The sequence below is a fragment of the Stigmatopora nigra genome, chromosome 13 (assembly GCF_051989575.1).
Source record: "Stigmatopora nigra isolate UIUO_SnigA chromosome 13, RoL_Snig_1.1, whole genome shotgun sequence".
NCBI lineage: Eukaryota > Metazoa > Chordata > Actinopteri > Syngnathiformes > Syngnathidae > Stigmatopora > Stigmatopora nigra.
The window spans coordinates 5,926,975-5,940,685 of NC_135520.1; the positions used below are offsets into that span (position 1 = coordinate 5,926,975).

Consider the following 13,711-nt stretch of genomic DNA (forward strand, 5'->3'; position numbering starts at 1 on the left):
AGAGATTTCCCACTGTATGATGCACACATGCACTCGAACGTCCAATTGAGTTAAGATGCAGTATGGAAAAAGCTTGTGAAAAGGCGGCCTGTGTATTTGAATGTTATCTACGTTGATGTCTGACAGCGCATCAGTTAGGCACTTAGTACAGTATATTATTCTCTGCGTGCGGAGTACAAAATGTAGACAGTAGGTAGCGTTTAGATAACGTGGTCATTGATTCATTCGTCTATGTTTGAAAGAAGTCATGGTGTTTATTTATTAGAGAGGGAATAATTTGGATTCATACTCCAGGGGTCATTTTTAAAAGGCATTTTAGATGAGAGTAATGCACTAGTCACAGATTTTTACCCCTAAACCAAAAATCCAAGACTTTTGTATGTAAATGCACATGTTTATTTGACGTTGATTTATTGAATTGCCCAATTGAAGCAAGTGAATTTCTGAAAGTAGTTTATAATTCATCGTCTGAGTTCTTTCCCCCTTTTTTTTTACACATTGCTAAGCTTTTTAGTTTCCTCTCAGATTTGAAGCCCATGCCCTTTAGCTTGCTGCCTTATGGAACATTCCTAGACGTTTATTTTAAAAGTTAATGAGGGTCCATGCAGCCTTTTGTGGAAATATATTGTAACAAAAGAAGTTTGATCTTTCTGTCAAAGGAAGCCCTAAAATGTGCAGATTAATAGAGTGAAAATTAAATAATAGGTATTTTAAATGAAGGCTGCCTAAAATATAACATTGGAAATGATAAATACCATCAATTATTGAACTGATTCTTGTTTGGTTACTTTTTAGTACTCACATTTTTGAAAACTTTGCTTTCAATATTGGAACTTTTGGCAACTCCCCGTATTGGATCCTCTTACAAAAAAGACAAACAAATATTCTTGATGCACACCAGAGAGCACAAATGTATATATAGTTGCCATTTGTCGCCATGACTACATTTGGGTGATGGTTTCTTTTGATTGGACACATCTGAAGCCGCTTTTAATATGTTATTCGATTAATTGTTCTGATCAGAATTTAGTTGAGAAGTTGGTTTTTAATCATTAATGTGGAATATCTGTCCATGTTCATGGGTTGGTAATGTCAAAATATTAAAATTGATGGATTAATGAAGTATTATTTGAGGTTATTTGTCTAAACATCCTTAAATTTTAATCTCTGAAAAATTGCTGAAAAATAGCCTTCATTTTGAGGTATTTTCCTTTCCAAACGTTTAAATGTTTTAAATAAGTACATTTAAATGATAACAAAATAGTGTTTTCAATGACAATTTTAAAGTGATACTAAAAAAAACAAAAATTCTAATCCTTGCTGATTTTCAAGACCAATAATGTTAAATGATGTTAAATGCTAAATGGTATATCTTGGATGTTTTCTTTGAGTCAGATTTCCTACTTAAATTCCATGTAAGAACATGCAATTGCTGTAGTTTTAGATGAATGCTAGCAGTGGATGAATGAGGCGCAACTGTTTTGCTTAAAGCGCCAATCAATTGATGAAAATCCCTCTGGGTGTTCTCAAAGTACAGTAGTACAAGTACAGTAGATAGAAGTATGGCCTTAGAAGTCACTCAGCTCTCCTTATGAATCAATATGTGTGATACTAGATGTCTTAACTGGTCCTCTGTGCCTGTTCCTGTAAACCCATATTTAATAAAAATCTATATAAATAAAGATATTATATATATATAGAAATATATATTCTGAGTGTTTTTCCAAGAAGAGAAATGTGAGCAGTTACTGTTTATTTTTTATGTAACTTCCAAATGCCTTTTCTGTCATTTAAGTCAGACGTCACTGGTTTAATGTTGAACCGCAGCCCGAAAAGGGAGTCAAAAGGAAAGAAAATACATATTAATATCATTCCTACAGCTACATGTGGGTTTTTTTTCTGGTGTGAGCTTTTTTTTTGTTTGTTTATATTCTCTTGCATGGCATTTTGGAAGTATCTTGGAAATATTAATCACAGCACAGTTTATTTGTATTGATTGAAATGGACCTCTGTAATATAAGAAAATATTTAATTGTAATAAATAATATATGCGTTTAAAAGGTGTGCCGATTCACATTCACAATTCCTCTTCAGATTTTTTTGCTTCTCTTTGTAATTACTAATCTTGTTTTTTTTTTGTGTACTTAGGGATTGCAAAATGGTGCATCATGAATATGACATCTTTAAGTTCGTTATGTGTGACCTCTGATTGGCTACCGATGTAAAGTACCAGAATGCGGCCCACCCAAGGTCAACCCCAATCAGGATATCCACCGTAAAAAAATGGATGGGTGAATTAATTTATATTTCTAGCAACCATTATTATCCATAAGAGGGTTGTTTTGTTACATTAGTTCAACTTGGATAGGTTGATGAGCAATAGCCAATCCAAATTTAATTTGTGCAAAAAGTTAATTACATACAGACATTCAGATTACATTAGTTGGTGCGCGAAAAGCCCAGGAGAAATCCTTCAACTCATTTTATTTTATCGTGTATACTTGCAATCTTAAAGTTGTCAATTTGTCCCTGCCATCTTGGAGGCATTACTTGTGAACACGGTAATAAGCGATGTTTTGGTTGACATTTAAGCATAGTGCAGTTTACTTATCAAATGTCACATCTGCGGCAAAGTGCTAAAAGCGTTTGATTTCTGACGCTCTTTTGAATCTATAGCAAAGGGAATGGAAACTTTAAAGATGCCTGAAAGTTTTTTTTTTTTTTAAATCGCAAAGAAAATACAAAATGAGGACAACATCAACTCATAGGTTGCCATTGACGACTATAATTTGGATTAGGGAGGGTTTGAAGTAAGAAATGAGCATGTTTCATTGCCGGTTGTCAATTTGCTGCTGCCAAGAATTGTTATAGTAATTAATTTAATTAACTCCTTGATGCCTGAGTTCACATTTATAAATATCTGTAAGGCATTTGGAGCAATACGTATGTACTGTCTAAAATTAAATGGTAAGAAGAAATATAGAACATCTTACATGTAGAAAAAATCACAAAGAGAAATAAGACCCACGTATTGATAAAAGTCTCCATATCGTGAGATAATCGTTATATAAATCTTATAAAAGACTCATTGGCCAACATTAAGTACTTTTGGTTAGCTTGTAATGGAAAGGCAATATCAGTTGGTGGCGCTGTTGCACATATTATTTGGGTTGAAGAAGTTGGAATACATATCTTGCACACTACCACTTTTTATACCAAACTGTCTCACTTTGTGGATCACATTCCATTGTTGACATTGAACCTTTATTGAAAACATGGGTCAAACATGAACGCTATGTCAATTTACCATCAAATTATGAAACACATTTTTACATAAAGTAAACAATCAATCTATTGACATTTTTGTACTGCAGCTGGTCCTTCATCCGCTTATGTTAAAATACAAATGGCATAGACAAAAAGAACAAATCACAGGTGACATCTTAAACTGTTATTTTCTATGTTTTTTGAGGAATTCATTTTTCAGGGCTCTGGACTGCCTCTTCCTCAGCATCCTTGTTTTCTTGCTGATCCCCTTGGGTGAGGTCTTTGGTCTGAGACGGCCTCAGCAGATATTCCAGCTCCTCCGCGCTGATTGCCACCTTCTCTGGAACCAGCCACCTCTTAAAGTGCTCAACGGCACTGCGAAGAGTTGGACAAAATGCAACTGTTTAAATACAGAAGTCATTCTGGGCAACATTGGCTCTTCATACCTCTCATCCATATCGCTGCTTTGGAAGATTTCCGAGGCCTGAGCATCATGCAGGAATCGATCCCAGCACTCCTTCTTGGCTTGAGACAAGGAGCGGAGTATGTCCCTGGAGGTAACATCGCTTGACTGACCCTTCAGCCTCTTTAAGCGATTCTCTGAGGACAAACAAAAAAACTTGGGGTCTAACTCTTTATGGGCATTTTACAGGGAGGAATAATGATTAATAATAATGATTAAAATAATAATCATCATCAAATAATTGTAACTGAGACCTGCCATTAACAAACAGTATGTGGATATCAAAATTTGGGTCAAAATTAAATGTTAACATTGTGACTAATGGGGATCACATTTTTTCTTCTAGTTACTCAATATGAATATATAAAAGGTTAATGGGGCCAAATCCAACTTAGTTAGCGTAATACATTTTAAAGAATTTAAAACAACCAGCTCAATGTATCAGCCATAGAGACATTAAAATCAGAACTGCAGAGTGCACACGCCCCCTAGTGGCTAACTCTGAACTTACAAGCAACAATAAGTCTGCAATAAATTAATCAGTCCTGAGATCACATCTCATCAGTCCCAGGGCAAAAAAAAATAGTTATAATAAAATAAAAATACGGCCTTTCCCTGATTATATCGTTCATTCCTACTATGAACAAGTCAACAACAATTTCATTTTTAGCACAATTAACTCTTGTCAAAATGTTCAATAATGACCTAATGATTTTCGCAACACAAGAAGTAAAACAAACCTAAACTGGCGATGTAGGTCTCGGAATCATCCATGGGTGCCCATTCAGCACTGGGAACACTGGTGGTGCTCATCCCGTTCAACTGGCCATTGCACTGTCCTCCCATCGGCTGGAAAGAGTCCTGGAAATCGGGGCTGTTTTCTGGGGAGGGTTCGGTCCGCATTTCGGGCAGGTTGGGACCACATATTTGGGACCAGAGATCCACGCTGCTTCGGACCTCCTGTTTCTCGAAGTCGTCGATCATTCTGTTGCAGTCTGTACCGCGAACATACGTCAAAAATCAGCTCAATTTTTGAGCTACAAGAATACCCTCATTGCAAAATGAACACAGGTCTTACCTTGAAGGAATTATGTACTAGATCGACTATTTCCTAAAGCTTTTATAGATTTATTATTTCGTAAAGATTCGTTTTAGGATCTTCCTTTCTCCATGATTTACTATCTTTAATAAATGAGCAAAAACAGTGCTTCCGTATTTTGTTACCGATGATTGGACGCCAGAACAAACCTACTCGCGATTGGCTCTCTTTGGTTCCCTGATTAAAGACTATCTGCTGATTGGCTATCTGACCAGACGTCAGTCCACGGTCAACGTTACAACTGCTCAAGTAAACAGACTTATTTTAAGTGTAATTTGCGCGAAATTTGTCTTAAGGTGATCCAAACGCTCATGTTAAGTGTATTATGTCTTAGGGTGGGGAATGTGGGTTGACAATCTAGCCTTTTGCCATACAGTTGAAACTATGCACGTTATTATGAAAAAATATATATTTTTATGTGTCCTTTTTTTAATAGGCGTGGCCGAGGCCAGAGTTCAAATAGCCGAAGTCAGACGCCGCAATGGCTGATAGACCAGGAAGCAGGATGGGCGTGCGTGCGTGCACTACGCTGCACTGCAGAGCAGCGCAAAAGTGACGATTTGCCGAAGATAGCCCGACAAACTTCTCACTGGACGATGCATCACATTCGGTTTGTTGTCATTTGGGGATTTTGAAGCCCCAGTTCTCGCCTTAAGAGCGATTTTTGATGCATGCACACATGTGTGTGCAGACAGCAAAATGTTTGCAAACAAATTGGCTACATTGCGTTACCGATCGCTCTCTGTTTAATACGAAATCATTCCTTTGTGTTTCAGTCCCTCAACGAACACCGACTGCTGGGATCTCAAGAATGTGGCCAAAACGACCAGAAAGGAGCAGCTTGTCGACGCCATAACAAAGTGAGTCATTTTTAAATAGGTCCGATTTCCTTTAGCTGTGTTATATTTACACGGCAACGTTTAGTATTCAAGGCTTTGCGCAATTGGCTCGTTTTTCAAATTGATGCATTCAAATTTGGAATGAAAACACAAACTAACTTGGTGTTTTTTTTAAATAGCAAAAACCTGTGGATAAATCTCCCACACGAATGCCATTAGTGGATGTGTAAGGAATACACAGTAATCCCTCGATTATCGCGGTTAATCTAGACCAGACATGGCTGTGATAAATGAAAAACCGTAAAGTAGATTTTAGTATTGATTTTGATTTTAAAAATTACTATAGTGGCAAGTGAAGGAGTAGCTCCCGCTTGTGAGTTTCAATGTGGCTTTTCACATCATTCTGAATTTAAAACTATAATCTGCTATGTAGTAGAACTGTGCACTTGAATAAATATACTTTAACCCCTTAACTTTCTTAAAGATTTTAGGGCTTGGACCATTTTATTTTAGTTCTAAATGTGGTTTTGACAACCTAAGTGACACATTTATTAAAGAGTGCAGGTGTCATTTTTGACTCATTTAAACGTAATATTTTCCTCAGCTTAAGAGTAAAACAAACTTTGGATATTTACTTTTTAAGAATTAACAGATTTAAAATTGACTGAAAACTTGAGGCAGAAGTAGGATTTATTTTAACCTTGTAAGCCCCTGTCCAGCGTTTTCAAATTTCCCACCACTTGATCAAGATCCTGATAGTTTCGTGGAGGAAAATGGTCTGATCGTTTTTTAGTCTTTACAGCAGACTGTCTAATATTGCCTTTTGATGTTTCATAGAAAAAAAGCTAAATGTAGGAGGTAGTTTTGTCAAATTTTGTTCTGCCAGAGCCTATCTCGACATAGGCAGGAAACCTGCTCCCCTTGGCTGGAATTCTGAAAAACAAAAACATTTCCAAGGTCTTACCTTTTATTTTGCAAAAACTCATAGATTTGTTCTGAGTTTTTTTCAAAATAATAGGTAAGACCTTGTGAATGTTTTTTTTATTTTTCAGAATTCCAGCCAAGGGGGACCAGGTTTCATGCCTGAGCCTATCTTGACAGGCAGGAAACCTGAAAAAAACTTTTCCAAGGTCTTGCCTTTTATTTTGCAAAAACTTGTAGATTTGTTCTGCCTGAGCATATCTGAGTTTTTTTCAAAATAAAAGGTAAGACTTTGTGAATGTTTTATTTTTCAAAATTCCATGCCTGTGTACCATGTTTTTCAAAATAAAAGGTGATCTCTTCCCAATGTTTTTTTTATTTTTCAGAATCCACCAGGTGGACCTGGTTTCTGCTTATGAACAGATAGCCTCAGGAGCTCCCACCAATCTATGAAGTTTTTCAAAATAAAAGGTGAGCCTTTCTCAATGTTTTTTTTATTTTACTGTGTATTGACCCCCTTTTTTTGTTTTCCAGAATTCCACCAGGGGGACCTGTTTTCTGCTTGTGAACAGAGCCTCAGGAGCCCATGAAGTTTTTCAAAATAAAAGGTGAGCCCTTCTCATTTCTTTTTTATTTAACTCTGTGTACTGACCCCTTTTTTTTTGTTTTCCAGAATGCCACCAGGGGGTGGAGTAGATGCCATTTTTTTACGATGCTGGAGCACCAACGGGAACCAGTCTATGAAGTTTTTCAAAATAAAAGGTGAGCCTTCCTCATTGCTTTTTTAACTAACTGTGTACTAACCCCCCTTTTTTCATTTTTTGAATCTTTTCCACCAGGGGGTGGAGAAGATTCGATTTTTTACGATGCTGGAGCACCAAACGGGAACCAGTCTATGAAGTTTTTCAAAATAAAAGGTGAGCCCTCCTCATTGCTTTTTTAACTAACTGTGTACTAACCCCCCTTTTTTCATTTTTCGAATCTTTTCCACCAGGGGGTGGAGAAGATTCGATTTTTTACGATGCTGTAACACCAGCGGGAACCTATCTACAAACTTTTTCAAAATAAAAGCTGTTTCCTGTTTTTCCAGATTTCCTGCTGGTGACTAGAGGAATTACTTCATTTTATTTAAGTTTTTCAAAATAAAAGCTTTGAAATGTATACATGTGTTGGTCTTTATCTAACAAAAAATGCAAGTCACAATCAAAGTTCAAAAATTTTATTTACAAGTAAACATTTGTACATCAGCATAAAGAAAACATTTGTAAAATAACAAAAGCAGGGGAATAAACACTTAGAAAAAAATTGACAAAAAAAGGGGGGATAAACACTTAGAAAAAAAAATTGACAAAAAAAAATGACAAAAGGGGATAAACACTTAGAAAAAAAATTGACAAAAAAAGAGGGGGTTAAACACTTAGAAAAAAAATGACAAAAAAAGAGGGGGTTAAACACTTAGAAAAAAAAATGACAAAAAAAGAGGGGGTTAAACACTTAGAAAAAAAAATGACAAAAAAAGAGGGGGTTAAACACTTAGAAAAAAAAATGACAAAAAAAAGAGGGGGATAAACACTTAGAAAAAAAATTGACAAAAAAAAGAGGGGGATAAACACATAGAAAGAAAATGAAAAAAAGCAAGGAGAACACCTAGAAGATGAAAAAAGTAAGGGGGATAAATACTTAGAAGATAAATCTTTGAAAAAAGCAGGGATGAACACTAAGAAAATAAAATTGATAAAAGGCGGGGGATAAATCTGAGAAAATTGGGTGGGGATAGACATTTGGAAAATAAAATTTAAAAAAGCTGGGGGGATAAATACTTAGAAGATACATCTTTGAGGAAATTGGGTGGGGATAAACACTTGGAAAATAAAATTTAAAAGATAAATCTTTGAGAAAATTGGGTGGGGATAAACACTTGGAAAATAAAATTTAAAAGATAAATCTTTGAGAAAATTGGGTGGGGATAAACACTTGGAAAATAACATTTCAAAGATAAATCTTTGAGAAAATTGGGTGGGGATAAACACTTGGAAAATAAAATTTAGAAGAAAAAAACTGGGGGGGACTAACACTAATATAATTAGAAGAAAGAAAAACACTTAGAATTCTTGCTCCAACACTAAATGACAACCTTCTTACCTCAAAGATCTAGTCAAAAAGCTGTGGAAATTAATGGCCAGTGAAATGCGATCAAGATTTAGGCTTTTATTGAATTTTCAAAAATACAGACACCATATGATGCAAGAGAGACATCTTCAAGTGGGCATCCAAGATACCTCAGGCTCGCTGCGTGCAAGAAAAATAGCAAAAGTTAGAATATATAGAGAGAGACGAGATTCAACTTTTTTTTTACCTTGATCAGTCCCCTTCTGTAACCTCGAGTCATCTAGGCACACGAAGCTGCATCTTGGTGCTAAACAGAAAAAATGCACACAAAAAAGCACAAGTTAACATATATACAGCCTGGAGATTCAACAGGTAGGCTTATTTTTTTTATTTTTTTTAATGGGAAGTAGTTTTGTCTTGATGCTAAACAGTGAAAACTTGATTTAACCAAGTCATTTGGGGGTTGCCAACCAATTACAGCATAGAGAAAATTTACAAGAATTTTAATAAACGATCAAGATAAAGAATGAAAATAAGTTAGCAGAATGAAAATAAGTTAGCAGACAAGGCGATTAAATATACAGACCGAGGTTAACAGCTAGGACAAGGGTGTCAAACTCGGGTTTGGTTCGCGGGCCGCAATAAGGTCAACTTGATTTCAGGTGAGCTGTACTATTTTTGAAATATTTAGACATTTTTTTCTATTTAAATTGGATTAAAAAAACTGCATCGACAGCCCTAAATATTCCGTTTTTTATAGATCTAAAACAAATGTTTGAGTTTTTTTTTCTTCATGAGGGAAAATATCATGTAATAATTTGTTTTTCATTTCAAAAGGAAACAAAATATTTTGGGGAAAATGTTCAATATTAGCGTGGAAAACAATTTTTAAAATAAATGTATTTTTAGATTTTACTATGATATTCTTACCTTAAAAAGTAAAAAACTGATTAAAAAATACAATTATTGATTTAAAAAAGGGGAAGATGAGGTAATATAATATGTACCATCTTCATTTAAATTTGATCCTAACAGAAAGTCAGCACTCATGATTTACTTTCTCGGGCCGCACAAAATGACATGGTGGGCCAGATTTGGCCCCCGGACCGCTACTTTGACACCAGTGAGCTAGGAGAAAGTTGGCTTAAATTTTGTATACGTGATTTTTTTGTAAAAACAGAACAATTACAATTCGGGCACGGGTGTTTAGCAGTCAGAATGAAAACGATTATCATACAAAACAACAGGAACTAATTCATGCCCCTGGATGTCATTTTAGAACAGGGGTGTCAAACATATGGCCCGCGGGCCGTATCGGGCCCATCTGGTGGTTTGGTACGGCCCGGGGAAGAAAGTTGCATTGTATAAAAAAAATAATTTTCTTTAAAATTTGTAGTTCTTGTATTATCCGCTAGGAGGCGCAGTGCAAATTCCAAGCAAGACATAATTGCTGTGAAAGGTATTCATTTGTTCAAATTGCTTTCCAGATGTTGAAAACAGTGTTTTTAAGTTCCATAAGGCTGGTACTTAACGTTTTTGGAACATCATTACTATTTCTGTGATCAGTTTTATGTACAACACACTTAAATATATGTTTAACTGTGTTAAAGTGTTGTTAAAATTGCACATACTTTATTTATGTACTTATGTTATTCTCTTGTTCATAATGTAAAAGGAAAATTCTGTTAATAAACATTTTGATTATTTACTCATTCTTTGCACGGATTATTAGTATGAGTGACTAATACAAAGGAAAAAAAGTGGGCTCATTGTAAGTTCTATGTTATTTTGCAATGAGTTTACTGGTCCAGCCAGCTTGATCTCAAATTAAGCTGTATTGGGCCCACAGACCAAAGTGTTTGACACCCCTGTTTTAGAGTGAACACTTACCCAGGAAACTGTCGGTTGATGTCTTGCGTTGTTTGATTAAATTTAAAGTCTTGCTACACGACTCAATAATGGAGAGAAAACGGAGAACATGATTTTTAAGTCAAATCGTGACGCCAACACTAATGCTGACTAGTAACATGTGACACAAAGCCGGTTGACAAAATAAGTCCATACTTAAATTGTCGACGGTGTGTTAAACCTGGCATTAAACTAAAATATTTGTTGGCATTTTGGGCTCAATTAATTGCTGAAAAATCTCCCGATAGCGTGATAAAAACGCATTTAGGCCAGTTAATTGCTCGACTCCATACCTTGTTTGGCGTGCTGTCCGTGGGGAAGGCTTTCTAAAAGGAAGAGGTAACTGCGCATGCGCTTAATTAAGTCACCTGCGTCACCAGTAGGCGTAATCACGCCCATATTATGCCGTCACATTGAGGCGTAACCACGCCCATATTGTCCCGTCACATTGAGGCGTAACCATTGCCTACCGCGCTCCTAAGAGGTGATTTGTCCTTGCTTTGGACAACACTACGACGTCATTAAACTGCGCCCGTTCTTCTTGAAGGACCATTTAGCATCCTGAATGTTGCACGGTGGCTTAACTGCTGTATGGTTTGTAAAATCAACTCCACAATTTTCATGTTCATTTAACATTAGATCGACTAGTCATTTCGTGAACAAATCTACATCTGTTTTATACTCTTGTTTATTTAAATTTTGCAAATGCGTTCTTCCTCGTAACAGCCATAATACATGGGATTGTTTGACGCACCGTGACTCCATCCAGAAAAAACGATTGCATGCCAAATTAAATGCTATTTCCCCATCGTTTCGACATAAATACGTTTGGAATCGTAGTGTGTCATCCATGGAACTGTCAGATCCTAAGCCGGTGGAAGAAAATAGCCCGGTGGAGGAAAATAGCCCGGTGTCAGCAGAGGGAACCACGTTGGAAAAAGACAAACTACCCGGCAAACGAAAAAACGATGAAGCGATCGGCTTCAGTACAAATCCGAGAGAAGCCCGAAGAAAAAAGCTTCGTGCCGGGGAGAGATACGTTCCCCCTCCGCAGAAGCGAAACACCGGTGTTAGTTTCAGCCAGGAACACTTCGACGAAACTTCGTACTACTTTGAGAATGACCTGCGTAAAGTGCGCCCCTATTACTTTGACTTCAAGACCTACTGCAAAGGTCGTTGGATAGGAAAAAGTCTCATGGAAGTGTTCGAGAGTGAATTCCGATCAGAATCCATTGAGTATTACCAGAAGGCTGTCAAAGAGGGTCGCATCTGCTTAAATGGAGACCCCGTCGAGGACTTGTCCATAATACTCAAGGTTAGTGCCATTCTGTCACTGAAAAATTTAATTTTCTTCTGGTTTGGATCATGTTTGTGTTCATCTTCCCCTTATGATACTTCAAATTTCAATGTGGACTTTTTACTTTATGAATTGGTATTATTCGCTGCCAATAATGCAAATTTAATAAATAGCCATCAGCATTGATTTTTCAATTGTGTATTATTGTTTACTGACACAGAACAATGACCACATGAAAAATACCGTCCATCGTCACGAGCCCCCCGTCGTTGGCAGGCCTATGGAAGTCCTGGTGGATGATGGCCAGGTCCTCGTGGTGGACAAGCCCGCCTCCATCCCGGTCCATCCTTGCGGTCGTTTCCGACACAACACAGTGATTTTCATCCTGGGGAAAGACCACGGCATCTCGCAGCTGCACACGGTCCACAGATTGGACAGACTCACTTCGGGAGTGCTGCTATTTGCCAGAACTCTGGAGATCTCCAAGAAATTGGACCAGCTAGTGAGAGACAGGAAGGTAGGTTCTTTCTTCAAGGTTTCTTTCTCTCCCGTTGTGCACAATAGACTCTTAAATGTGGAAATTTGTACCTCCAGCTGGAAAAGGAGTACGTGTGCCGAGTCGAAGGGGAGTTTCCAGAAGGTGAGTTGGTCTGCGAGGAGCCCATCCTGGTTGTGTCTTTTAAAATCGGGTTGTGCCGCGTCGACCCGAAGGGAAAAGACTGTCGGACTGTGTTCCAAAGACTGAACTTTAACGGGAAGACCAGCGTAGTACGCTGTTTGCCACTGACGGGCCGCACGCATCAGATTAGGGTGCACCTCCAGTACCTGGGCTTCCCCATCCTCAACGATCCCATTTACGGAGCAAATGCTTGGGGACCTCACAGGGGGAAAGGAGGTTTGGTGGAAAAGAGCAACGAGGAGCTCATCAAGGCTCTGGTGGAGGAACACCAAGCTCAGGAGAGTCTCCAATTGGTAGATGTTTCTGACAACGGCAACGATATATCGCAAGGGGGACTGAAGGATAATCGAGTCGAAGGAACCGACAATAGTGGAGAAACCCGGCAGTCCCAGTGTGTTGAAATCACACCACTTGGCATAATGGAACATTCAAATGTTAGCAATATCCTACCCGAAGAATCTAAAGACCCTCTAATGGATAAATTAGAGACAAGCCAAAAAAGATTTCCTGAAGACTCGCTGTGTAGCGAGTGTAAACTAATACGGGCGGACCCCACGGAAAAGGAACTTATCATGTACCTGCACGCCTTACGGTACAAAGGTCCAGACTTTGAATATTCAACACAGTTACCCGAGTGGGCCAAAGATGACTGGATAGAAGTGGACTGATACAAGGACTCAGATGAATATATCAAATTTGCCTTAAAGATTAGGTGGATATTGGAGGGAAAAAAACTAGAGAATATCATTTGTTTTTTTTGTTTTTGGTGCAGATGTGTCAATAGCATCATGCATATTGTGCCCCAAATATTATGCCAAATTTGAACATTGAAAAATTGTTTTGAATGAACTATAGGAGTACATGTTTATCTGTTAGCATTTTTTTTGGTATTGCTTCTGCATTGGAAGCAGTCAATAATATCATGGTAAAAGAATCTACATAATGAAAATGAGCATTGTTTATGTTATCATTGGTGAAAAATAAAACAGCTATTAAAGAGATGGTGTCATTTACCACTTATTGAAAACATTGTATTTAGACCAAAAAAACTAAGTAGGTTTATGTCTGTTAAACTGATTTGAGAATTTAATTTCATTGGAAAAAACGATCCTTAATTTTCACTTAAAAA

The 13,711-nt window shown here is 37.2% G+C and overlaps 2 protein-coding genes and 2 long non-coding RNA genes across 7 annotated transcripts; 2 read left to right on the forward strand and 2 right to left on the reverse strand.

Moving 5' to 3' along the window:
• Nucleotides 1–3,191: 3,191 nt before the first annotated feature.
• On the reverse strand, nt 3,192–5,003 carry ccdc32 (coiled-coil domain containing 32). Its single transcript, XM_077731997.1, has 4 exons — nt 4,809–5,003; nt 4,471–4,725; nt 3,714–3,867; nt 3,192–3,642 (listed from the first exon to the last, which is right to left on the reverse strand). The coding sequence occupies exons 2-4, from the start codon at nt 4,712–4,714 to the stop codon at nt 3,477–3,479; spliced, it is 564 nt and encodes a 187-aa protein (XP_077588123.1). The 5' UTR covers nt 4,715–4,725; nt 4,809–5,003; the 3' UTR covers nt 3,192–3,476.
• A 38-nt stretch (nt 5,004–5,041) lies between these two features.
• Nucleotides 5,042–7,752, forward strand: LOC144206823 (uncharacterized). Of its 3 annotated transcripts, none has more exons than XR_013328440.1 (8): nt 5,042–5,125; nt 5,266–5,439; nt 5,606–5,689; nt 6,976–7,060; nt 7,124–7,197; nt 7,263–7,351; nt 7,429–7,506; nt 7,584–7,752. It is a non-coding gene; the product is annotated as an uncharacterized LOC144206823 (long non-coding RNA). The 3 variants fall into 3 exon arrangements; XR_013328441.1 differs by having other exon boundaries at nt 5,043–5,078; XR_013328442.1 differs by lacking the exon at nt 7,429–7,506.
• A 1,030-nt stretch (nt 7,753–8,782) lies between these two features.
• LOC144206485 (uncharacterized) lies at nt 8,783–10,971 on the reverse strand. The gene is made up of 3 exons (XR_013328374.1): nt 10,900–10,971; nt 8,946–9,005; nt 8,783–8,878 (listed from the first exon to the last, which is right to left on the reverse strand). It is a non-coding gene; the product is annotated as an uncharacterized LOC144206485 (long non-coding RNA).
• Nucleotides 10,972–11,099: 128 nt separating this feature from the next.
• On the forward strand, nt 11,100–13,581 carry rpusd2 (RNA pseudouridine synthase domain containing 2). Of its 2 annotated transcripts, XM_077732018.1 has the most exons (4): nt 11,124–11,200; nt 11,333–11,921; nt 12,124–12,420; nt 12,498–13,581. In XM_077732018.1, exons 1-4 carry the CDS (start codon nt 11,172–11,174, stop codon nt 13,248–13,250), a joined length of 1,668 nt encoding a protein of 555 aa, XP_077588144.1. In that variant the 5' UTR covers nt 11,124–11,171; the 3' UTR covers nt 13,251–13,581. The 2 variants fall into 2 exon arrangements, with proteins under 2 accessions (XP_077588143.1, XP_077588144.1); XM_077732017.1 differs by having other exon boundaries at nt 11,100–11,921.
• The last annotated feature ends 130 nt before the right edge of the window (nt 13,582–13,711 follow it).